Source organism: Planococcus citri, chromosome 3 (assembly GCF_950023065.1).
Source record: "Planococcus citri chromosome 3, ihPlaCitr1.1, whole genome shotgun sequence".
Taxonomy (NCBI): Eukaryota; Metazoa; Arthropoda; class Insecta; order Hemiptera; family Pseudococcidae; genus Planococcus; species Planococcus citri.
This window is the reverse complement of record NC_088679.1, coordinates 7,253,731-7,280,631: the sequence shown is the minus strand read 5'-3', so window position 1 is coordinate 7,280,631 and position 26,901 is coordinate 7,253,731. Positions and strand designations below refer to the sequence as shown.

Below are 26,901 nucleotides of genomic sequence, written 5' to 3'. Positions count from 1 at the left end.
CAAACTGAAAAAATGATCAAGTGAGAACAGAGTTTTTTCGTATTATTTCCAGGCTTCCAATTACAACACAACAAATGATACTCAATACCATTTGATATCAACACTCAGATTTCAAAAAAACGGAACAAAAACTGTTTTCTGCAATGCATACAATGAAAACGGAATGAAGCAAAAATCCTATTATCTCGATGCCAGAAGTACGTACCTATTTCTAAAACCAACTACACACAAAATAGCGGAAGATCAATTTCAAATTCAAAGTAATGAAAACGACCAGTTTTTTGATAAACCTGCTTAAAGATAGTACATGCCTACTTTTTTTTAGATCATTCAGAAGGAAATACACACTTCGAGTATACAATCGTAGCTTCAATTTCCATTTGCCTTTTACTCATATTTGGAATAATATTCTACGTAATGATTCGGTTGCGCAAGGAAAAAATGGTATTTTCTAACATCACATTACCTACATTGATTTTTAATTTATTAACATCAAGTCCACTATGAGTATGAGTGATTTATTGTTGCAGAAATTACAAAAAATTTTGGAAAAATATGGATTACATGAATGCAAAGGAAGCGCAGTTCTCATGATAGACCCTGACCTGGATATTGAAGAACAAACTGTTCGCATACCATACAACAAAAAATATGAATTTCCCAAGGGGAACTTGGAATTCGGTACTTGAAGATCATTCAAAAATAAGAGAGATAAGTAGCCTAGGTATAGTTAGGTCAGGTATATACTCCATGACAGCAGAACAATCGCCACTCGGGTAAAACCTTACAGTCGTCTACATTCAGTTCAGTGTGACCTCTCATCGTACATATCTCCATGAAGGTTTTACGAGTGCAACCCACCCCCTCACTCCTTCCTTTCAAGGCACATCAGTCCATTGTTTTGTCAAACACTTGTACCTTACCTATAATGAACAAGTGAACCGAGCGTGGCAGCGAAAAAATCATAGATGCTCGAAATTGTGAAAATAATTTTTTTTTTTCTAGCCATTTATTTTTGTTCCTAACCTAAAAGGTTATTTACAAGTACTATAGAAAAGTTATTGTTATTACGTCTGAAGATCTCTAATTAATATTGTACTCTACAATGTACATAGCTGTGTTCTGAAGACTTTTCAAGAAAATGCAACAAATTTTTACCAAAATTTCCTTTTTAGCCTCCTTATATAAAAATTGCAGATAATGTATAATAACCTTTTTCCTTGAACTTTTTCCAGGAAAGATACTAGGATCTGGTTATTTTGGAATAGTTAGAAAAGCGGAAGCTCATGGTATTGTTGCAAAAGATGTGAAAACCACAGTAGCTGTAAAAATGGCCAAACAACACAATGATTCTTTAAGTATAAAAGCTCTCGTTTCCGAATTGAAGATCATGATTTATTTGGGACAGCACACGAATGTAGTTAATTTATTGGGAGCCTGCACTAAAGACTTGATAAGAGGTCAGTTTTGGGAAAGTATTTTATGATGAACATGAGAATTTAAAGCGCCAAAGTGGTAACTTAAGTAGATATATACCTATTCTATCATTATGAATTTCCATAACCATTGAAATAATTTTTATTTCAGGAGAATTAGCTGTGATTGTAGAATACTGCAAATATGGTAATTTACGTGAAATTCTCTTGAAATACAGAAACAATTTTACGAATAAAATAAATGAAAATGATGAAATTGTTATCACCATTGCTACTGCCAATTGGTAAGAGTTTTGTAGGATCTCGAATAAGAAGTGTACATTTTGATAGGTACTTATAATAGCTATAGGCGATTGATCCAGAGGCGAATTGCCATTCATTCTGCCATTCTTATAGAGAACTAATATAAAGTACATAAAATATTTTCAAGAAGAGTCAAGCCATTCGAATTCCCTCTTGTAAAAGTGAAAAGAATCTCGTACTTTAGACCTGAAATGATCAATTGATCATTAATACTTATGGTACGTTAAATTGGTACTATGATACAGGAGTGCCCAAGGAGTAACGAGAGAAACTTCAAATTTGGATAAAATCGGGTATCTCAAAAAATGAATAAATAAAAAAAATGGGCGGCCATATTAATCACCAAAATGTTTGCACGAGTGTTCAAAAATATTTCCTCAGTTACAGAAATGATATTGTCTTTCCGTGTTTTTGCATAATTAATGCAAATTATTTCAAAAGAAAATATTTTTAAAATTCAAAATTGCCCAAAAAAAACACATTTCTAATTTTTAACTGCTCATTGTCAGTAGAACCTTAAAAAAGGTGTGACGTAGGATCTCAAATACTAATAATATTTTGGAACTGAGCCGTTTTTCCAGCATTTTACTCAACACAGGCTGGGTGAATGCGAGAGGGAAAAAACCGCGATTTTCTTTAAAATGTTCCTTCTCTGATGGACTCTACCTTCCCTTAAAGAAATCCGACTTTTTTTTTTTGCGATCCATCTTCTTATATCATAAGTACTACTTGTCATGTCGAATCAATTTTCAGTAATGAAAGCACAGGATCTATTGGAGAACCAAGAACTATAAGTCCTAACGAAGAACAAGAACTTGAAGGCACACTGATCAGTAACGTTCCTACTACGGTACAAAAGTTTACTTTTGGTACGTCCAATTCCAATGTTCTATGTAATTTATGCTACAAAATTCTATTTTAAGATGAATTTTTTATCGTGTAGGGGTAGGATATTACATGAGTAGGTTTGACCTATTTTGTCACTTCTTTTTTGGGGGCACGCTAATTCTCAAAATATTTTTTTGTACATCCTCCCCACCACACATTGTCAAACAGTGTCAATTTTGGGGGGGAAATGTTGAACGGCGTAAATTTTTGGCAAAATAGTCAAGAAAAGTGTTCGTTTTTGGCACAATTAAGTACCAAAATGTGTTTACTTTTGTCAAAATTGGCAAAAAATATCGTCAAACAATCCTGCTATTGCCAAAATGGCCCAAAAAATATTTATTTTGCCTAAATAGTTTAAAAATTCCTTTTTTCTGTCAAAATTGTCAGAGCGTGTCAATGTTTGGTGAATTGAAGAAAAGTTGTAATTTTTTCATCCAATTTCCCATGAGGTAATTTTATGACATGGTCAAATGGCCGTAATTTTTCCCAAAATTGCTAAGAAATTTGTGCTTTCTTGCTTGACTGCCTGAGAAGTCCTCTTTTTGTTTCAAATTTTACCAAAAAAATCGTGTTTTTTGCAAAATTGCTTAAAAAGTTGTTTTTTTTGTCAAATTTCACTTTTTTTAGTTTTTATGGTGATTTTTCGATATTTTTAAGATTTCCTTTGAGGGTATTGCGTGCCACCGAAAAAACACCCTGGTAGGTAGATATTTTCTCTACTGTGCGTATTTTTTCCCCCAATAGGTTCGAATGGATGTATTGAAAGTAATGATATGTACGAACCAGAATGGCGTTCAAATTATAAGTCTGATTGCAATGACGCTTTCAACAAGCCAATTGATACTACCGACCTGATTTGTTGGTCATTCCATGTTGCTCGTGGAATGGAATACTTGACTAGTCGTAAGGTACCTATTCTCTTTTAAAATTCTAATTTCAACTGTTTGATCCATAATTTCAATAGGAAATAGTTTCTTGAAGAATACGTTAGATAGGTACATATTACGTACTAGGTATATTTAGATATTTTTAACTGCAGATTTTACACGGTGATTTAGCTGCTAGAAATATACTTCTAGCAGAAGGGAATATCGCAAAAATCTGTGACTTTGGCCTTGCCAAGAATATGTACCAAAATGAAGAATATAAAAGCAGTAAAACCGTAAGTGTTTTAAAATCCTGGAACACAAATACTCTCCTTATCCTTCAACAGCTGTTTAGTTAATGCCGAACTATTTCTGTTTCTGCAGGTGTTCCCGGTGAAATGGATGGCTATCGAATCGCTACGAGATAGGATATTTTCAACGCAATCTGACGTGTGGTCTTTCGGGATCACCATGTGGGAATTTTTCTCATTGGCAATATTACCTTATCCAGGTAGGTCACAGCTCGCAAGTGCTGATTTGTCAATAATGCTATAATTAAACCGGATACATTGTTTTTAGTTTTTTTTCGTGTTTTTCAAAGCAAACTATATGAAATGCAATTTATTCTCACAATTCTTTCCACAGCTTGAGCAGCCTTTAAATATTCTTATATCTCTTTCAATCTGTCAAATACCATTTTGTAATTGAATGAGACATCACAAACACAAACCAACCCCTTCGAAAGCGTTCTTTTAAAAATATGTAGTTGTGTAATTCATATTTCATTTTACTTTTTTTTTCTTAAGGGTTGGAGAATACATTCGACATACCTATTTATGATAAATTAGAATACTCAAATTCTATCTTCCAAAAATTTCAAAAGATTAAATTCCTTTCATTGAAAACTCAATTTTCAGAAAGCTCTAGGAAGCACACTCTTTTATGAGATTTTTAACTATTTAATTTTCGTAATGGTATTTACAAAACCAAAGGGCGGTATGGAGCTTCAACTCTGAATACGAATATCAACTTATTTTTTCTGATTCGACCCCTCCAATACCCCTAGATCCTTGAAATTTCCTGGATGTTAAAATTTACTTAATGCACTTTAAAACCCCTATTTAAATATGCCTTTCCTTTAAATTACCAACCAACTTTGTTCCTTGCATAAGTTTTACTACTTACGCAGATATTACTGTTTGACTTTTTCTGATCCATCCACGTTTTTGTTTCAAGATTTGGACAATTCGGAAGTATACAAAAAATTGGTTTCTGGCTACAGATTGGAGAAACCAAAATTCGCTACGAGTAAAATGTAAGTGAATGCTCGTACTACTTATTTTAGGTAACTACTCGCGTTAAAATAAATCATGCGTATTTATTCAACTTCAACAGATACGACATCATGATGGATTGCTGGAAAGAGCACCCTAAGCAACGACCGTCATTCGACGATCTAGTTCAAAAACTTCGAGACATTCTCGAACCTCCTACACAATCTGTAAGTTGAATTTCATTATTATTATTATCATTTTTTGGCCAAGTCAAAATACGTAGCATGTACCTACTTATACATACGTAATAATGAATGTTGACTGAATTTTGTCAATTTTTCAATATTTATAGCAAAACCCTAATGATGACGCAAAAGAATGTGCAAAGATTTTAAACGCACCCATAGCCAAGAATCCCTATGTGGCTGAGAATCAGTTGGAATTGAACGATATTTAGGAATAGCTATGAAATTCCATAATATTTATTTAATACCTGTACAATCTATCATACCTACTAAATTCATTCGCTCATTGATTTTATAATCACACTCATCTTTGCACTGATTTCCGTACAGTTGACCTTTGAATTTGGGATCATTTTCTTTCTCACAAAAAAAAGTGGTCCAATCAGAGAGACATTGGGTATGTTCATCAGTTCATCACTGATTCGAATGGCAAGGTGGATTTTACAAAATCTAAAAACGATTTTTTTAAATTAATATTTTTTTTGTTTTTTAACGTGTAGGTATACCTATCTTTAAAAATGATGAAAATCAATTCTCTGAATTAGATATACCGCGAGTCCTGGATATTTATTATAGGCAATGTTGAAAATGAAAATGAGCCCACAATGAGTATGCACACGTTATATTCATCTTTCTGCCAAAAAGCTAATGTGAGGTGAAAATTTTCGCATTTTTAAAAATGAAATGGTCAGAAAAAATCCCAATATTTTTCATGATTTCTGAAATAAGTTTTATTTGTGAAATTTTTTCCTTTGTGTATTTGTAAGTGTACATAATTACTGTGATAGTCAGTAATTTCCAAAAATGAACGATTTATTGCATGACAACCTTGGACGGATGATTTTGGTACCTATCTTTAGACATTTCACTTAAGTACATGTTTAAATGGTAGGTTTAGCTGAAAATGTACATACTGTATATATAATTTTCATTTCATTATTCAAGTTGATTGTTTTGTACGTTAAACATGAGTAGCATTCTAAGTTGTGTTAATCTTTTTCTAATTCTTTAAAAAAAAAAAAAACATCCTACAAACGTAAGCCTATGCACATGTACATATTTCATAAAAATGACAACAAAATACCGTATCAATTTTATTACCGTTTCTCAATCAAATCCTGAAATTTTGAAGCGAGTATTAAATTTTGGCAAAAAAGCTAACCACCGACAATAATTGAAAACGTTTTTCATGAATTTTTCGTATTTTTTCGATATTGGTGAATTTATGAATGAAGCATCGTGCACAAAGACATGTAAAAACTTGGCCAAAGTTAATTTTTAGCCCTTCCAGAGCGTTTTTTAATTTCTGGGGAAAGTTGAATAATTGATGGTAGCTTCAAAATGACTCAAAACTAGTACTCGATGGGAGTTGCACTGAAGAAATTATTCACATTGGCTCACTACACTCAAAAAAATTCACAATTTATAAAACAATTAAAAAATGGTTTTGAAAACAAATTTTTTGAATTTTGTGAATTTTCAAAAATTTTCCAAAATTAAAAAACGCACTTAAGGACCTTAAATGTTAATTAGGAGGATTTTAGATCATGCTCATTCGAACTACTCGTAGCTTTAAAAATAGGAAATACCTATTCAAGTAGGTACCTACCTCACCTACACAGAAAATATTTTAAAGAAACGGTAGGTGCAGAAAGAAAGCATGAGAACTTCAACGTGTATTTTCGAATGCTTTGCATTTTTACTTCACAAAAAATTACGAAAAGAATCATACTGCGCGAACATTTTGGTATTATTTTCCATTTATCTGACACTTTATATAGTTCGTTGCACCTAAATCAACATCTATGAGATGAGGATGCGCTAATGTGCATGTTCGTTGTTAATCTCTCATACAGCAGGGGGAAGGTGGAAGGAATCTCTTATCATTCATACTCTGTCGATCTACTAAAATAAAATACCTTTTGCCTTTAAATTTTTCACGCCTATGGTAGACTATAGTTCTACTCACGTTCTGCACTCTCCGGTTTTCAGTATAAAATATGACTTTCGGTGTGAAAAGTTTTATTATGACTGAAACATTCGCGTTATTTTTTCAAAAGTGAACTTTCGTCAATGAAATTGAGTTATTGCTGTTCAAATTTATTGAAAATTGGCGACCCAACTCATTTCAGGAGTCACAGGTAAGTTTTGATTAAGTATACCTACCTTTGTCTAAGTACTAATCGAGCGGTTTTAACATTGAAATTACGTGAAATGAGTATTTCAAAAAATTTAATATTCCATATCGTAATTTCTGGGACTGATTTTTTTGGCACTGGAGGTTGTTTCTTTCGATATACAGTATGATGGTCGTAGAAACTAATGATTACAGTAGTATCTCTAGTCATTGATGAAGGGGGGAGGAACGAAGTACCTACTCGTAAGTCAAAGATGTTTGACTTCGAAACTTTTTTAGTTTTTGGAATATATTCTATGAATATTTTCCTAACGATAGGAACGAATGCGTTTTCTATTACTTAAAACACGTAAAATTAGGTTCAAAGGTCAAAAGACTCGGGCGAGTTTCATGTTTTTTATCAAAAGAAAATCATCGTAATAGGTAAATGCACTCTGTATGAGAAACTTACAAACAGATGAGAAGGGAAGCCTACGTACAGCTACATACATAGTACATATTTAAAATGTTGATAAATATTCATTATCAATTTATTGAGTTAATTTGTAATTATTTACCAAAAGATTGCCTCCTCACATTTATCTGACCAAGATTAGACGTTTCGTTCCACACGTCGATTAACAAGCCTTTGTAAGAAGAACTATAAATCAACTCGCCATACGTTCATCAACACTGTATAATTTCAATTGCAGATATTGCCGGTCGAATTAGGTCTCGTTAATTTCATTATAGGCCTACCTATTCGTTTTGTTCAATTTCAAGACAGAAAATACTCAAAATGACGAAAACATTACTCGTGATATTACTTGTGTTGAAATATCTGCATTTCGTTCACTCCATTGCTGGTAAGTTGTTGAATTGTTCACTTTCATTATTGATTAAAAGTATTGCCATAATAATAGGTAGATGATATAATGAAGTCATTTCAATTTGATGAGATTGTCAAGAGTGATTTTCTACCATTACTTTTTCATTTTTGAATTTCGGTTGCTGTGAAATCTTGTAAAAATGGCTTGAAGAACATTTTCGAGCTTTTTAAAACAATTTTTGACAATTTTTTGAGGCGAATAATACCTTTAAAAATTTGGAATTGAAATAAAGTACCATCATGATGCTAAATTTCAGAGACTGAATTTCATTTTATGAAGGCATTTTGAAAATTTCAACTTGACTTACTGATATCAAAATCTAGTTCGAGTGAGGTATGAAGCTTATGTTTGAACTTGCATCTCCCTCCCCAACTTTTCAAACTCATTAGAGGGCAGGCTGAAAAAGTGATTTGTGAACGTGATTGCGCAGTTCATCAAGTGTTATGAATCATGAATCAAGAATCACAGCAAAAAAAAAATTATTCGAATCATTCCTAATAATTATTTTAGCAATTATACCTATCAATATAATGAAGTTTGACTAGAAGCAAATTGATCGATGAAAAAATCTGTTCACTTATACTCGTAGATGTATCAGATGAACCACAAATCAACCTCAAAGGATACTATCAAGGATTCAGATTATTCAAGATCAACACCACTTATCACTTCGAATGTACATCAACCGGTTACCCCATACCCCAAATCAAATGGTCAGCAAAAATTTGCGAAGATCATTCAAAATGTAAAAATAATGGCACTTTTCAAAGAATACCGGTAAAAGAATAAGACTTACTCGTATTTTACATTTATTTTCAATTATATAGGTTGATAGGTATGTAATTATGTAGGTAGGTACAAAGCTTCGAAAAAATATCATTTCTGTACCAATCATTTTTGTTGACAGCAATCAATGCACGAAGAAAGAGTAAAAGGAACACGCAAAGTAATTTCTACCCTCCATTTCATGTCTAATCAAAGTGAAATCGTACAATGCGAAGCAAATAATTCGCTCGGATTTGCAAACATATCATTTCCATTTCTAGTCACAGGTAAAAAATACTAAAAGATATTCTTGTTTATATTTAGCAAAGGGATACATTAAACAAGAAGGGTATAGAGATGTTGAAAAATCAGCGCGAAAGAGCATCAGCTTCGTTACCAATTTCCGAAAAAATCGAATAAAAAGACAAAACATTCATTCATATTGACGTTGTTTTTATGCTGCAGATTATGAAAATTCCACAGCTGTGGTAATTAAGAATTATTCAGCATCAATTATCGTTGGAGAAGATGTTGAAATTATGTGTGCGGTACCAAAATATTATTATTACAATAGTTTCGAATGGATGTATACAAAAAATTTAACGCGAACTTCTCAGAAGAAAAGAGTTACTCCAGCTACAGGTACATATACCTACATACTTCATACTTATATACCAAAGAGCATATTGTACTAAAACCCCCGTACCCAATCAAAATTTTAGAAACTAAAATTCATTTTTGAAGTTTTGGCAAATTTTTAAAAAATTATAAAAATTTAAAAAAGCTGTTTCAAGGACAATTTCCAAACTTTTTCATGAAGTGAAAATTTTTTGATAAAAGTGAACCAACCCAACGTGAATAATTCTTTTATCTTTATAACTACTTGTTTTTGGGCTATTCTGGAGTCCTTATCAGTTTTTCACTTTTTTCCAGAAATTTCAAATCGCTCTGGAAGGGCCAAAAATGAACTTCATAAAACCTATATCATAGATCGATGCTCATTGAGCACCTTCTCGACCAATTTAAACTCTCAATTTGATGTTTTTGAAGCCTCCAAGAGCTATTTGAAATTTCTGGAGAAATTCCAAATCTCGCTGGAAACTCCAAAAACGACAAATTGAGATTGTTTTCCAGTTGAGTGATCGTGTAGACTCGTCAGAGAATACCCTGTTTCAAAAAAAAACTGATCATTAGGTACACACTACTCAACAACTTCAAAAATTAAATTTCTCTTACATTTCCTGGAATCAAAAAAATTGGTCAAAAATTCACTTTTGAGCTTAAATTCCTGGAATGGCTGAGAAGAGTGCCCAATTTGCACCGATCAAATTTATATAGGTGTCCAAGTCCATTTTCAACCCCTCCAGAGTAATTTTAAATTTCAAAAAAAAAACCTATTGAAAAATGACTGGAGATTCCAGAATGGCCCAAAGCCAGCAGTTGTTGACGTATGGAAGTTGAGTTGAAGGAATTATTAAAATTGGTTCACTTGGCTCACAAAAATTAATATTTCATGAAAAATTGAAAAAGCTGGTGTACAAAATAATGAGAAATGTGGCAAGCCACGTCGATTTTAACCAATTCCAGGAAACTGAGTTCGAATGCCCTCTCACAAGTTTTAGAATGTGTTCTCATAATTCGTAACTTTTTACGAAATTTGGAGCTTAGGGGACGTACCTACCTTTTTTTAAAAAATGAAATTGAAGCCCTGAGAAAAATTTACAGATTGTTTTAATTTTTCTCTTTTTTTTATTTTTTATTTTTTAATTTGAATAACTGTATGTATTTACTATGAATAATCAACTCACTTCTTATCACGCTTTCTTAATTCTTATTCCTAAGGCAAAAATTTGAACTCACCTGGAACAAAAAAACATAGAAATTCATCGATTAGAAAAAAATTACAACCATCTTTATTATTAGTCAACATAGGGCTAATTTGATCAAAAAAAAATTTTTAATGTAATCATAAAATAATGTTACTTCAATGGGAATGTTATAGAAATTCGAATTCAAAACTCCACCACCTATTCTTCATACATATCAACGCTTTTCATCAAAAACGTACAAAAAAATCAAACTGGAATATACATTTGCCAAACCAGTGTGAATCGAGTGGGTAATTTTTGGGTTCACACCAACAGCAGTTCAGTAAATTTGACTGTTTTAGGTAAGATGATAGGTTTAATTTATCTTGATAGGATAGATACGTTCATTTCTGAACGATTTAATTAAATTATAGAACCAAAACCACCGACTATTATCCATTCTATGATGAAAAATGGAGTTTGGCAAGTTCACCAGGAAACATCAGTTCATATTCTCATTCAAGTAGATGGGATTCCATCTCCCTCCGTTATCTGGTATAAGGTAACAAGTTTTTTTAATGCAATTTTGTGCCATAAACACAAATCGTCTAAAGTTAATTATAAAGCATCGTTGAAAATTGTTGAACAGAAAAACCTTGTTTTTCTATTTTTAGAATGAAAAACCTGTTCCATTAAGTAATCGTATCACTTTGTCCAATGATTCGAGAAACCTATCTATCGCTAATATGTCCCCGGAGGATGAAGGGATGTATTCATTCGTAGCTAGCAATATGGCTGGAAACGTTACAGATAGAATACATCTATCAATTAAAGCTCCAGGTAACGAGGATTTTTTTTCCTGCCCATAAAAATCTTTCACTTGCCAACAATGTATTTTTATTTTTATTTTATTTTATTGAATGTTATGTAGAAGAAAATAAATACCTTTTTCACATTGGAATCATAATTATCATTTCGATTTCATCGATTGGGATGGTGACATTTTACTTTGCACGAAAACTGTACAGACAAAAAATGGTAAGTACGTCAAATCACACTAAATAATATTGTAGTCTGGCATATGGCATAAATGGAGTAATTGCACCCCTCTCTCGATCCTCTGGGATAACTTTTTTCTAAAAAGGGGACATACTAACCTGCCGACAGTGTCATGCGACTCGTAAAAACTACCTACATAGCGATGTTCTACGTTCCGAGTGTAGTTCAACTCACCTCGTGTAACCCCGCCTTTTGTTGATAGTTTCGGCTACGCACGCACCAGCAATACGAGAATTACAACGTAAAAACTTAAATGAAAAAAAAAATCGGGATGAAGTGGATTCTGAAAGTTAATGACCCGGCGAACATTGTGGCGCAAAAAAAAAGTTTCTAGCTCCCCTCGGTCCCACTCCAAATGGGAGTCAAAAAAAGTGGGAACTGGAAATTACAATATTTTTGAAAAAAATGAACTCGTAATTGAATTTACCAAAAAAAGGAAGAAAAATGGCGTTTTCAAATTTTTTCTACCACCCTCCAGTTTATCCCCCTTCAATGATTGAAATATTGATTGAGAAAGGTGGGGGTGAAAATATGAAAAATTCAAACGGGATGAACTCGATATTTACATAGTTTCACCTGGGGAGTACAATGGCGTTTTCAGAATTTTTCTACCCCCCTCCAATTTATCCCCCACTTATTATATGAATTATTGAATTCGGGGGGAGGGGGTGAAAATACGAAAAATTCAAATGGGATGAACTCGATATTGACACAGTACGACTCGGGGAGTACAATGCCTTGAAAAATTAAATTCGGGGGGAGGGGGTGAAAATATGAAAAATTCAAACGGGATGAACTCGATATTTACATAGTTTCACCTGGGGAGTACAATGGCGTTTTCAGAATTTTTCTACCCCCCTCCAATTTATCCCCCACTTATTATATGAATTATTGAATTCGGGGGGAGGGGGTGAAAATACGAAAAATTCAAATGGGATGAACTCGATATTGACACAGTACGACTCGGGGAGTACAATGCCGTGTTCAGATTTTTTTCTACCCCCCTCCAATTTATCCCCCACTAATTTTTGAAAAATTAAATTCGGGGGGAGGGGGTGAAAATATGAAAAATTCAAACGGGATGAACTCGATATTTACGTAGTTTCACCTGGGGAGTACAATGGCGTTTTCAGAATTTTTCTACCCCCCCTCCAATTTATCCCCCACTTATTATATGAATTATTGAATTCGGGGGGAGGGGGTGAAAATACGAAAAATTCAAATGGGATGAACTCGATATTGACACAGTACGACTCGGGGAGTACAATGCCGTGTTCAAATTTTTTCTACCCCCCTCCAATTTATCCCCCACTAATTTTTGAAAAATTAAATTCGGGGGAGGGGGTGAAAATATGAAAAATTCAAACGGGATGAACTCGATATTTACATAGTTTCACCTGGGGAGTACAATGGCGTTTTCAGAATTTTTCTACCCCCCTCCAATTTATCCCCCACTTATTATATGAATTATTGAATTCGGGGGGAGGGGGTGAAAATACGAAAAATTCAAATGGGATGAACTCGATATTGACACAGTACGACTCGGGGAGTACAATGCCGTGTTCAAATTTTTTCTACCCCCCTCCAATTTATCCCCCTCTAATTTTTGAAAAATCAAATTCGAGAGGAGGGGGTGAATGGAAGGGGATAGAAAAAATTTGAAAACACCATTGTACTTCCCCAGTCATACTTAGTCAATATCGAGTTCATCCCATTTGACTTTTTCATATTTTCACCCCCTCCCACCGCATTCAATAATTCATATAATAGGTGGGGGATAAATTGGAGGGGAGTAGAAAAAATCTGAAAACGCCGTTGTACTCCCCAGGTGAAACTATGTAAATATCGAGTTCATCCCGTTTGAATTTTTCATATTTTCACCCCCACCCCCGAATTTAATTTTTCAAAAATTAGTGGGGGATAAATTGGAGGGGGGTAGAAAAAATCTGAACACGGCATTGTACTCCCCGAGTCGTACTGTGTCAATATCGAGTTCATCCCATTTGAATTTTTCGTATTTTCACCCCATCCCCCCGAATTCAATAATTCATATAATAAGTGGGGGATAAATTGGAGGGGGGTAGAAAAATTCTGAAAACGCCATTGTACTCCCCAGGTGAAACTATGTAAATATCGAGTTCATCCCGTTTGAATTTTTCATATTTTCACCCCCTCCCCCCGAATTTAATTTTTCAAAAATTAGTGGGGGATAAATTGGAGGGGGGTAGAAAAAATTTGAACACGGCATTGTACTCCCCGAGTCGTACTGTGTCAATATCGAGTTCATCCCATTTGAATTTTTCGTATTTTCACCCCCTCCCCCCGAATTCAATAATTCATATAATAAGTGGGGGATAAATTGGAGGGGGGTAGAAAAATTCTGAAAACGCCATTGTACTCCCCAGGTGAAACTATGTAAATATCGAGTTCATCCCGTTTGAATTTTTCATATTTTCACCCCCTCCCCCCGAATTTAATTTTTCAAAAATTAGTGGGGGATAAATTGGAGGGGGGTAGAAAAAATTTGAACACGGCATTGTACTCCCCGAGTCGTACTGTGTCAATATCGAGTTCATCCCATTTGAATTTTTCGTATTTTCACCCCCTCCCCCCGAATTCAATAATTCATATAATAAGTGGGGGATAAATTGGAGGGGGGTAGAAAAATTCTGAAAACGCCATTGTACTCCCCAGGTGAAACTATGTAAATATCGAGTTCATCCCGTTTGAATTTTTCATATTTTCACCCCCTCCCCCCGAATTTAATTTTTCAAAAATTAGTGGGGGATAAATTGGAGGGGGGTAGAAAAAATCTGAACACGGCATTGTACTCCCCGAGTCGTACTGTGTCAATATCGAGTTCATCCCATTTGAATTTTTCGTATTTTCACCCCCTCCCCCCGAATTCAATAATTCATATAATAAGTGGGGGATAAATTGGAGGGGGGTAGAAAAATTCTGAAAACGCCATTGTACTCCCCAGGTGAAACTATGTAAATATCGAGTTCATCCCGTTTGAATTTTTCATATTTTCACCCCCTCCCCCCGAATTTAATTTTTCAAAAATTAGTGGGGGATAAATTGGAGGGGGGTAGAAAAAATTTGAACACGGCATTGTACTCCCCGAGTCGTACTGTGTCAATATCGAGTTCATCCCATTTGAATTTTTCGTATTTTCACCCCCTCCCCCCGAATTCAATAATTCATATAATAAGTGGGGGATAAATTGGAGGGGGGTAGAAAAATTCTGAAAACGCCATTGTACTCCCCAGGTGAAACTACGTAAATATCGAGTTCATCCCGTTTGAATTTTTCATATTTTCACCCCCTCCCCCCGAATTTAATTTTTCAAAAATTAGTGGGGGATAAATTGGAGGGGGGTAGAAAAAATCTGAACACGGCATTGTACTCCCCGAGTCGTACTGTGTCAATATCGAGTTCATCCCATTTGAATTTTTCGTATTTTCACCCCCTCCCCCCGAATTCAATAATTCATATAATAAGTGGGGGATAAATTGGAGGGGGGTAGAAAAATTCTGAAAACGCCATTGTACTCCCCAGGTGAAACTATGTAAATATCGAGTTCATCCCGTTTGAATTTTTCATATTTTCACCCCCACCTTTCTCAATCAATATTTCAATCATTGAAGGGGGATAAACTGGAGGGGGGTAGAAAAAATTTGAAAACTCCATTTTTCTTCCTTTTTTTGGTAAATTCAATTACGAGTTCATTTTTTTCAAAAATATTGTAATTTCCAGTTCCCACTTTTTTTGACCCCCATTTGGAGTGGGACCGAGGGGAGCTAGAAACTTTTTTTTTGCGCCACAATGTTCGCCGGGTCATTAACTTTCAGAATCCACTTCATCCCGATTTTTTTTTTCATTTAAGTTTTTACGTTGTAATTCTCGTATTGCTGGTGCGTGCGTAGCCGAAACTATCAACAAAAGGCGGGGTTACACGAGGTGAGTTGAACTACACTCGGAATGTAGAACATCGCTATGTAGGTAGTTTTTACGAGTCGCATGACACTGTCGGCAGGCTAAGGAAGATTTTAAAGCAAACTTTTCGAAGCAGAAGTTTGTCCTACAAACAAAATTGTGGTCATTTTGACCAACAGGTCAGCCGAAATCGCAGATTCCGCTTTCCAGAACTGGACAAAACTAGATCGAAAGATTATGCAAAAATTCATCACCAGCCAAACTTTCAAACGCTAAAGTGCATTTTTTGATTTTAGATGAATTTTTGAAAAACGAATTTATGCCAAAAAGCAGAAAAAAATCAACATTTTACCAAATTTACTTAGAAAGCTGAAATTTGTGATATAGCCTCATTTTCAACCTGCTAAATCGATTGGGAACGGTTTCAACCCGTTTTAAACAGTTTTGGAGCCTCCAGCAGATTCTTTAAACTTTAAATTTCCACAACATCAAAATGATGTTGGAAATCCGAAATTCTTGTTACATTCCAACTTAAACACGCTATTGAGTCGGCTGCTGGTTGAGTTGAAGTCATTTTGGAGTCTCCAGCGACTTTTTTGGAAATTAATGGAGCCTCCAGCAGATTTTCACTGCTCGAAATTTCTATAAATTTTACCAGAGCTGGAAATCCGAGATTCACTCTGCACTCCGATCTCAACACGCTATGAGGTCAACTGCAGGTATATTTCACGTCGTTTTGGAGCCTCCAGTGACTTTTAGGGAATTACTGGAGCCTCCAGTAAATTTTTGAAACTTGAAATTTCCACAGATAATTAAAATGGTCGCCATTTTTGTTGGTAAGGTCTACTTTTTTTTTGGCAAGTTTGTTTTAAAATATTCCTTAGGATGTCCCCTTTGAGAAAAAGGTTGTTCTAAAGGATCGAGAGGAGGTGCAATTATTCCATATAAGTATGCCATATGCCGGACTATATTGACCATCTTCATCTGCACATATACATATTTTAATTTTGCGTATTCTCATTTTCAATTATTGTTTACAGAAATTACAAAAAGTTCTCAAAGAATACGGATTAGAGCATCGGGAAGGTAGCGTTACAACAAACCTAGACCCCGACTTAAACATATCCGAACAGACGTTTTTCATCTCTTATAATAAAAAATACAATTTTCCGAGAAAAAAATTGGAATTCGGTAAGGAGAAAACTTTACCGCCTAAAGCCATTGAAAATGAAAATATCCAACTGTAGTGAATCCACGTCTCTTTCATTCTTTTCAGGCGGAGTGCTTGGATCCGGCTCCTTTGGCGTAGTTCATAAAGCAGAAGCAGATGGAATCCGTGTAAAAGGACTGAAAACGACTGTTGCTGTAAAAATGGCCAAACACGGCGACGAGTTATGTTTAAAAGCGCTAACGTCCGAAATGAAGATTATGATATACTTGGGGGATCATATTAATGTCGTACAGCTGCTGGGTGCCTGCCCCGAAGATTTAGCAGACGGTTAGTTGAATCAGAGAAGGTATATTATACGAAGTAGGAACTTATAAGTAGGTACTTAATTAATAAAATCATTCTAATTGCAATTTGCAGGAGAATTACTGATTATAGTAGAGTATTGCAAACATGGTAATCTGCGAGATTTTCTTTCAAAGAGAAGAAACCAGTTTGTCAATCAAGTAAATAAAAATGATGAAATTGATCTTTCTATCATCACGCCAAATTTGTGAGTGTCATAACGAATCATGAAAAATGAAATTCTACATGGTTATGAATTATGATGATTAATTACCTACTGTAGATACTACTAGAGACCAATTGCTAATCATTTCACGTACCTATACAATAAGTTGAATAAATTTTCAGTTACGAAAACATCCCACGCTTAGGAAAACCTCAGCTAAATGAAACAGCAACACTGGAAAAAGACCCAACAATCGGTAATGTTTCGAATGACCAACACCTCAAAGAGATGCCAAACGACAATGTTGCTATCAACACCACCAATTTGATTTGTTGGTCGTACCAGCTAGCTCGGGGAATGGAGTTCCTGGCCAGTCGCAAGGTATGCTCGCAATAAACGCATTTCAATTTTTCATTATTCAATTTTGAATTCATCGTTTCAAGTTGAAAAAATATTCCCGTTAAGAATAGGTCTAAATACGTAGATAAGTAGTCTACATTGTTCTTTTTTTTGTTTTAGGTTTTACACGGCGATTTGGCCGCCAGAAACGTCCTTTTAACAGAAGATGGAATCGTTAAAGTTGGCGATTTCGGCTTCGCCAAAAATATGTCTTTTAAGGAGAATTACCAAAGTAGTAAAACAGTAAGCTTTAAACGAATCCTGAAAGTTATTAACGAGCTTTTTCCATAGCTATATTGTTGATACTATAACACAGCATTTTTCCCCCGTAGTTTTTACCAATAAAATGGCTGGCAATAGAGACGCTTCGCGAAAAATTATTTTCCACTCAATCCGACGTTTGGGCATTTGGTATAACATTATGGGAATTGTTCTCATTGGCAGTTACGCCATATCCGGGTAAGTTAGATTTATACAATTCAAAAATTCCGTTTTTTTTTGGTGGTCAAGTTGAATCTCCGCGTATTATTTTACAAGATATTCACAGGCAGATATCGAATATACTTTACAATATTCAAGTGCCCAAGCCCAATTTCACAAAATGCCTCGAGCCGTTTTAACAACCATCCGAAAAATAAACTCAATTATGGGCTCGAAATTCTTCAAAAATGCAACAAAAGCATTTTCGAGGAAATATTTGAATTTCTCGCGAAATTTTAAACCATTTTGATAAGTCACATGGCACTTCTTTAAAAATCTCAAAAATCATGACCCAATTTTGGGCTCAAAATTCTTCAAAAGTGCTCAGAAAACATTTTGGTTGAAATATTTGTATTTCTCGCGAAATTTTAATCCATTTTGATAGGTCACATGGCACTTTTTTAAAAATCCCAAAAATCATGACCCAATTTTGACCTCAAAATTCTTCAAAAGTGCTCAAAAAACATTTTGGTCGAAATATTTGAATTCATCGCGAAATTTTAACCTATTTTGATAGGTCACAAGGTCACTTTTTATTAATTCTACAACAGTGCATTTTTACTCGAAATTGGTGTGGAGGGGGGGGGGAGGTGTCAACAAACCGTTTTTCGCGAACATTGATTCAGTGAGCGTGGAGAGTAGGAAGTTCCTATAACACTAACCCGTAAAAAATTCGCGCTCGAGCCATTTTGAAAACTGGCAATTTTTAGTCTCCACTCCTCCCCCTTCTATTGTGCAAATTTTAAAATCCAAAATACGCCTTTCCACATATTCGATTCATAATACATATCTACATCTATAAAACGCAAACTGAATTTGTTGAGCAGCAAAAATTCCAGCCAAATTCGATTAAATTTCCAAAGTCCTGAACTTTTTTCAGTTGAACTTTGAACTAATCATTGTTATTTTTTACTATCAGAGCTACCTCATTTATCCTTCAATCATTTTTCATAGGCATAGAAAAAGATGAAACATTGTTCAATAAGTTGGTTTCCGGATACAGAATGGCGAAACCAAGATTCGCTACGAATAAAATGTGCGTAGGTAAATATTATTATTGTTGTTTAAAAATAAATCATTATTTATACTGCGAAATTTTATATGTAGATACGAATTGATGATGAGTTGTTGGGAACACCATTCTAAAGATAGACCATCATTTACCAAACTCAGCGAAATACTTGGAACTTTACTGGAAGATCCAGCTCCAGCACATTCTGTAAGTTGGATTTTGAGTTTTTTTGTCAAATTAAAAATACCAGACACAAGATTGTTTGAAATTAATTTTGGATATTTTGAATCTATACTTTACTTACAGCAAAATACTGAATCAGTGGACAGTGTTGAAGATGATGTAAGCGAGTATACAACCACTTCAGACCTGCCCGTTTCCGTACTAAGTGAAAATCAAGTCCACCGTCATCAGTTGAATTCATCTCCAGGCAATGACTTCGAACTGAGTGATGTATCGAAAAATGCCGACTCCTCATGAATAATTTGTACCTGGAATATTAATTTCATGACATGTTTATAACGACCAATGTAAAAAAAATTCATTCCAATATTATCTCAATCTTGGTTCCAGCCTCCTCCCTTTCATTTACACCATTGAATTTTTCAAAAACTTCACAGAGACCTTAATTGCCAATTTTCAAAAAATTTTCGACATAAAAATCGAATTACAAATGAAAGTTATCTGAATTTTTTTTTGTAAAATGGTCAATTTGGGGAAGCTGTCGTGTGAAAGCGGAGATAGTTCAAGGGTATATAGGGGAAGGGGGTCTGGCTGGAGTGATATCAACTTGGATATGGAATGAGTAAGAAATCAGCGTACCTACCATATTGTGGGCGAGGGAAGAATAGGTGACATGATTAGAATCCTATTACCTACCTATAGTGAAAAATGAGCCACAAGATTCATAAAAATATTGAAGTATAGCAACCAATAAGCAATGTGATTTTGTAACACGTCCAAAAATTGAACTATACCTATATGTATGTACTTGTTAACTTATATTAATTTTTAATATTAGATAATTTCAAATATAAACTGAACAGGAAAAAATTACCAACATAAAAGCGCGCTCAATACATCAAAATAACAATACAATGAACGATAATCGAAACGAAATAAGGCAAATCACAATTCAATTTATTAATAGCTTCCCTTTAATGGTTTTTTTGGAGCCGCGGGTATATTCAATGTACGAAACGATGCGGCGAAATCTTCGTTTTCAAATTTCAGAATCATCTTCTTTTCGTATTCGTCCGAATTCAGTTCTACGAACGATACGACACCTTCGCCTTCATGCTTCAAAACACTCAGAAGCGGCTCCAGATTCGTTGGGGTTTTGTACTGTTGCGGCCGATTTGTCGTCTACGTGAACAAATTCGTACTCTAGACTCGACATTAGTAAATTTTGTACAGGCGAGAATAATTAATCATTCATAAATGGTACTTACTTTGAACGGTGTTGATATCGAATAAACTCTCTTGCACAACGTTGTGGAAAGCGGTAGCTTGAGCTTCGGTTTTGAATTTCGCCGCCAATATCTCTAATACAGGTTCGCTTTCTTGTTCGGGGAAATTCATACTGGACCAACACCAGCTTGAGTGAGACGATGGTGAAGGTTGTAAGTTTAGGTAATTGGCGATGCGTTGATTCAATACTACTTTATGAACCTGTTGAACGAGTAACATTAAAATTCCATCAAATATAATATCAACATTCGATTAGTAATATAACAGAAGCCATTCGTATGGTTATTAAAATCAAATTGACGAATCGTTCAAAATGATCGCCAATACCTACATAGTTTACCATTGGTTTGCTTTTGATTACCTATACGAACGTTTCATTTAGAAAAATACCTTCCCATGTAACCAGTTTTAATTGAAATGATTCTAAAAAATCACTTTCTGGCGTAGGTACCTACCTGTTCTCTTCTCAACAAAAGTCTGTAACTTTTTTCCACAGGATGATATAAAACTTTCAATTCACCGATTCCACGTTCCTTCCACTGCTTATTTTCAATATCGAATCTGAATAATTTAGCTCGTTCGCAAAATTCTGCAACAAGAATCACAATTTGAATTACAATATGTTTTTTCAACAAAAAATCTCCGGACTTGAGATAGCACTCACTAATTTCTTCGTTTTCTTCACCGGATTCAACTTCGACAATATCGGGTAAAGGAATCACAGGTTCGAAGTACGGATCGCGATCGTTTTTAACGACTTCGTCGTCGTCATCCGATCCTTTTTGAGTTTTCGACGATATCATCCAGTTCGGGAAAGCATCACCGCTAGATTGACTCAACAACGAGAAAGTCATCGCGTTATCTGAGACACAAGTGAACGGAGCCGGTTCAGTCGTAGCTGATTCCGATTTAGTAGTTGTCGACGAAGGTGGTTGTTGGAATAAATTCGTAATCGTATCTTTAGTAACAGATTGCGTGACACCGCCAGACGAGTTTCCAAAATTGAACGACGACGATCCGATACAGAAACTGAACTGTTTCGCAGGTGCAGCCGGAGCTGCGGCCGGTGTCGGTGTTGGCGTTACCGACGAATTGTCTTGTTTATTAGAAACAGGCATACCGAAACTGAATTTACTCGCGCTGCCACCGCCGCTGGTCTCTGATTTGTTATCAACGAATGCTGATTCTGCTTTCTTTCCTTCTTCCGGGCTCGATTTCTGTTCGGATGAAGGATTTCTCGGCGATGCGCAAGAAAGGCAGGTATCGATGTCGCCTTCATTATGAACGTAACACTTTTTACATTCCCAAGAGCCGGTCTCTGGTTTGAACATATCCGATACTTTTGGTAAAGCGGCTTCGGCAGTCTTCGTTTTTGAAGATGCTGAGTCGCTGAACGAAGCTTTCTGCGGAGATTCTAGATTCGATTTGGCTCGGTTGAACGCGTCTCGGAAAGCGTTTGCCTACGAGAGAAAAAACAGAGAAACATTACGAACAAAATTAAGAACTGAAAAAAAGAAATTAATACCACATCGAACACGTACCAGTTCGGTATGTTTGAATTTAACACAAAACGTCTCGTTCTTCAGCTCGTTTTCGGAGTAATCTTGAGCGCACCAGGTCCACGCTTTATCAGTAGTCTTATGTTGTTTCAATTCGTACTCCTTTAACAACCGATGATTGCAGCAAACCTTGCGCACTTGTTCTCTTCGCATCAGTAAACGAACATAACCAGATACGGGATCGCGTAATATTTTCATATTACCTACGCCTCTTTCCTTCCATTCTTCGCCGGTATATCGATACAATTTACAACGTTCTTTGTACAACACTTCTTGACCTTCTTCGCCGGTCTTAACATCGATCAACTCCGGTAACGGGATCACCGGCGAAAAGTCCTGCGTTGGTGTAGAAACATTAGAGGAGTTCGACTGAGGACTAAGCGGTAGAATGTGTTTCAAAATCGCCGCAACCGGCGCAGACGGTTCAGCCGCAGCCCAATCGAAAACTAAAGATCCAGCGCCGTCGAATCCCTTGAAATATTTACTTTTCGTGAAAGCATTACCGCTAGATTGGCTTAATGACGAGAAAGTCATCACGTCATCCGAGACACAAGTGAACGGAGCCGGTTCAGTCGTAGCTGATTCCGATTTAGTAGTAGTCGAAGAAGGTGGTTGTTGTTGCTGCTGTTGTTGGGATATATTCGTGATAGATGCGGTCGGTTTCGGCAACGTGTTCATGCTAAATCCTGCGAATACTGATGGTTTAGTCGTTTCTGCACTTTGAGCCGGCGCTGTGACCGGTGACGACCCTGCGGAAGCTGGAGATGAAGGTAATTTCGGCGCACCAAAAGCAAACGTACTTTCGCTTCCGAATGGTTTAGCAGCAGCTGGTGTAGTTTTCGCAACAGTCGGCGCAGATTGCGCTACCGGAGATTCTGTTTTCGGCGTGGTTGGCGTACCAAAGAGTAAACCACTCCTGGGAGTAAATTTCGACGAATCGTTTGATTTCTTGGGTGTTTCGGTCGATACTACGGTAGCTTTAGGTTCGGCAGATTTCGCAGATGGTGGAGTTAATGTTCCGTGGACAGAAGTAGGAGTCGCCGTCGACTTGTTGAGTGGCTCTTTTTTGTTTCTGGCAGCTAGCACGCCTTCATCTCTGTATTTATCGAACTCGCTCTTGAATTTGGCCGCATCTTCGGGTGTCTTGAATATGATACAGAATTGTTCGTATTTCATTTCACTGTCGGCGTAATCGGCCGCGCAATAGGTCCAAGCACGATCGCTGCTTTTCATCGGAATCAGCTCGTTCTTTTCAGATAGCAAATGATTGGCGCAAACTTCGTGAACCATTTCGCGACGCATTAACGCTCGTAAGCGTCCGGTATCCGGATTTTTCAGCAATTTGTACGTTCCAATTCCTTGTTCTTTCCACTCTATGTCGACGAATCGGAATAGCTTGACGTGATTCTCGTACACAACTTGTTCTCCTTTTTCGCCAGTCTTGATGACCACCTGAAGTAGAAACAAAACGGAAATATTTTCAAAATAAAGTTTGATATGAATAGTCTACAGTACACGACCATCAATGTAGGTTAATATTTCGCGACACAAAAACGATAATGCCTAGTGACTTCATTTTTTTGACCATTTTTCTAAAAAACTTGGAGCTCAAAATCTCATCTTTGAAAATAAAAAAATTGAAAAATCAACAAGTGACCTATCAATATGCGTCAAAACTTCACGATTGCTCAACAAAAAAATAATGAGCATTTTCGCTGTCTACGCAAAATTTCTAGTAGGTAGCATGCTAATTTACCATTTTCTTTAAATTTTATGAACTCTTGGGCCCCAATTTTTTTTGGAAACGGTCAAAAAATAAAATCACTGGAATTTTTGTTTTTCTCGCCATATTTCAGCCTGAGTTGATTTTTAAAATTTGATGACATTTTGGGCTTTGATTTTTTTGGAAATGATCAAAAAATAAAATCAGTGGCATTTTCGTTGAGTAAAATAGACTCTCATGACGATTTTAGCCCCCTCCCATGAAAACCAAGCTAACCCCCCCCCCCCCCATAGCTGAAATTTGTATTTTATGTGGGATTTGTTTTTGGTCTTTCCTGCTACCAACCCACAAAGTGGTGTCCTTCGGTGAAAAAATAATTTCCTATTTTTTAGTTTTTCCATTTTCGAAAAATTCAGGCTGCGGTGGGCCCCTCAATTTTCAAAAATTAAAAAAAACCAATTCAAAGAAAAATTTTGAGTTCCATCATCTCTAAAAGGTCCTTTTTGAGTAAAATAGACTCTCATGATGATTTTTGACCCCTCCCACTAAAACCAAGCTGACCCCCCTCCCCCCTCCAGAATAGCTGAAATTAAAATTTATGTTGTTTTTGGTCATTACTGATATGTTGATGCGAATTGTTCACTTGCATATTAGCAATGAATTGAAACAAGTAACAACACACGAGCCCCTCTTTCCCTTAATGATTCAATGGTCCTTTTGATAACGAGTTTTTTAAAAATGATTTAGCCGCATTTGAATTTAAAAAAAAACTCATTATCAAAAGGACCATTCAATCATCAAGGGGAAGAGGGGACTCGTGTACTGTTTCAATTCCTTTCTAGTATTCAAGTGAACAATTCACATCAACATATCAGTAGTGACCAGAAACAACATATTTTAGGATTTCCCACATACCTAAATACAAATTTCAGCTATTCTGGGGGGGGGGGGGTGTCAGCTTGGTTTTCATGGAAGCGGACTAAAATCGTTATGAGCGTCTATTTTACTCAAAAGAGATCTTTTAGAGATGATAGAACTTGAAATCTTAAAATTTTTCAGTGAATTTTTTTTTTAATTTTTAAAAATTGAGGGGCTGACCGCGGCCCGAATTTTTTGAAAATGTAAAAAATAAAAAACAGGGAATTATTTTCTCACCAAAGGACACCACTTTGTGGGTTGGGAGGAGGAAAGACCAAAAACAACTAATTTTAGGACATCGCCCACATAAAATACGAATTTCAGCTATTCGGGGGGGGGGGGTCGCTTGGTTTTCATGGGAGGGGGCTAAAATCGTCATGAGCGTCTATTTTACTGAAAAGAGATCCTTTAGAGAGTATAGAACTTGAAATTTTAAAACTTCACATTGAATTTGTTTTTTTCAAATTTTTGAAAATTGAGGGGCCCACCGCATTTTAAAAAATAGAGAAGTATTTTCTCGCCATAGAACACCACTTTGTGGGTTGGGAGCAGGAAAGACCAAAAACATCTAATTTTAGGACATCCCACATAAAATACGAATTTCAGCTTTTAGAGATGATGGAACTAGAAATTTTGAAATTTTGAAAAGTTTTCTTCGAATTAGGTTTTTTTTTAAATTTTTGAAAATTGAAAGGCCCACCGCAGCCCGAATTTTTCGAAAATGGAAAAAAAATAAAAAATAGGGAATTGTTTTCTCACGAGAGGTCACCACTTCAGAGGGTAGGAGCGGAAAAAATCACACATTTTTTTTGCCATGTAGATACCTAAGGACCGCCATAGTGATTATTTTCATTTTTTTTTTCAATTTTGATGAAATTTTAAGCCCCAAATTTTTTGTAATTGGTCAGAACAGAAAATTATTGGCATTTTCGTTTTTCTCGCGAAATTTCAACTCATTTTGATAGGTCACAAGGCGACTTTTCAAAACTTATAGGCAATCACTTTTTCTGTCGAAATGCCCAGGAACCTCAAAAATTTACAGCGACTATTCATTAATTTTTGCTCTATCAATGCAGTACCAACATGGGAATATTAAATATGGGAAGCAGCTTATTTTTCGGCCCCTATAAAACATTTGAGTTCGTGAGGGGTGTTTTCATACGAAAATTAAATGAATTCACCAAAAAAAATCGCATTCAAGGAGGCCGTAGCACACAATTACGAAATTCTAACTCAGTCTTTTCCCTCCAAAAACTGCCCACTAATATCAGTTTTCAGAGCACTTTTTCTGGTTTGGACTGAACATCATACATGTACATAATTGAAGATCTTCGAAATCAAGCATAAATGTGGTCTGAACTTGCACCATGGGCGGGGGAAGTTGACCAAATATTATATCAGTGGGAAAATTCGTCGAATATCTTTTAGAAGATGTTCACTTTAGGCCACAACATTCATCTATAAAGAAAAATAATGTCAACTTTCAAAAGTCACTCCACTAACCTCATCGGGCAGCGGAATAAACGGCTTGAAATCAGGTATCGGCTCGTGCTCGACTGGTTCGACTTTGTCATCTTGAGGTATCTGTATCGGTGGACACGACTGAACTACCGAACTATCTGGCATCGGAATATGATACGAAGGACGAGCCGGAGTCGCCGTCGATGTAGGTGGCGTACCGGAGATCGTAGTCGATGATTTGGTAGAAGATCCTTGGTTGACGGCTAATTTATCGAGATATTCGTAGTATTCGGGTATTATAAGTGCATCGACTTTCTTCGTCCACGTAGAGATCATCTCGAGCAACTGCGATTGATTATTGCACAGCAGCTCTTGCTGGTTGGATAAGGTTTCCAATTTATCGGTGATTTTGGCATTTTGCTGCAGCGTCGTCTGGATGATTTTATCGCCCCATAGAGCAACATCTACGCTTACGCCGGCGTTTGATGACTGAAACAGAAAAAAAACCATCATTTTTTATTGATCGAGATCGAGAAAAAAGGCTACAGAAACGAGAGTTTGAGAATTCCCGCATCGATAAAGTCAAAATACATGAAAACTTGCAGGCATAG

The 26,901-nt window shown here is 35.8% G+C and overlaps 3 protein-coding genes across 3 annotated transcripts; 2 read left to right on the top strand and 1 right to left on the bottom strand.

The window, feature by feature from the left end:
* Positions 1 to 732: 732 nt before the first annotated feature.
* LOC135839044 (fibroblast growth factor receptor 2-like) lies at positions 733 to 5,840 on the top strand. The gene is made up of 9 exons (XM_065354894.1): positions 733 to 1,460; positions 1,588 to 1,720; positions 2,493 to 2,608; positions 3,372 to 3,535; positions 3,667 to 3,789; positions 3,878 to 4,004; positions 4,730 to 4,808; positions 4,889 to 4,994; positions 5,120 to 5,840. The coding sequence occupies exons 1-9, from the start codon at positions 1,331 to 1,333 to the stop codon at positions 5,222 to 5,224; spliced, it is 1,083 nt and encodes a 360-aa protein (XP_065210966.1). The 5' UTR covers positions 733 to 1,330; the 3' UTR covers positions 5,225 to 5,840.
* A 1,145-nt stretch (positions 5,841 to 6,985) lies between these two features.
* On the top strand, positions 6,986 to 19,784 carry LOC135840800 (vascular endothelial growth factor receptor 1-like). Its single transcript, XM_065357490.1, has 18 exons — positions 6,986 to 7,153; positions 7,842 to 7,994; positions 8,608 to 8,795; positions 8,926 to 9,070; positions 9,249 to 9,425; positions 10,786 to 10,953; positions 11,026 to 11,153; positions 11,266 to 11,431; positions 11,523 to 11,629; positions 16,630 to 16,780; positions 16,866 to 17,087; positions 17,178 to 17,310; positions 17,451 to 17,649; positions 17,788 to 17,910; positions 18,000 to 18,126; positions 19,102 to 19,183; positions 19,255 to 19,366; positions 19,466 to 19,784. The coding sequence occupies exons 2-18, from the start codon at positions 7,928 to 7,930 to the stop codon at positions 19,637 to 19,639; spliced, it is 2,469 nt and encodes an 822-aa protein (XP_065213562.1). The 5' UTR covers positions 6,986 to 7,153; positions 7,842 to 7,927; the 3' UTR covers positions 19,640 to 19,784.
* A 456-nt stretch (positions 19,785 to 20,240) lies between these two features.
* Positions 20,241 to 26,899, bottom strand: LOC135839043 (E3 SUMO-protein ligase RanBP2-like). Its single transcript, XM_065354893.1, has 7 exons — positions 26,894 to 26,899; positions 26,333 to 26,779; positions 22,171 to 23,640; positions 21,294 to 22,089; positions 21,085 to 21,218; positions 20,611 to 20,830; positions 20,241 to 20,524 (listed from the first exon to the last, which is right to left on the bottom strand). Exons 1-7 carry the CDS (start codon positions 26,897 to 26,899, stop codon positions 20,454 to 20,456), a joined length of 3,144 nt encoding a protein of 1,047 aa, XP_065210965.1. The 3' UTR covers positions 20,241 to 20,453.
* Positions 26,900 to 26,901: the final 2 nt, after the last annotated feature.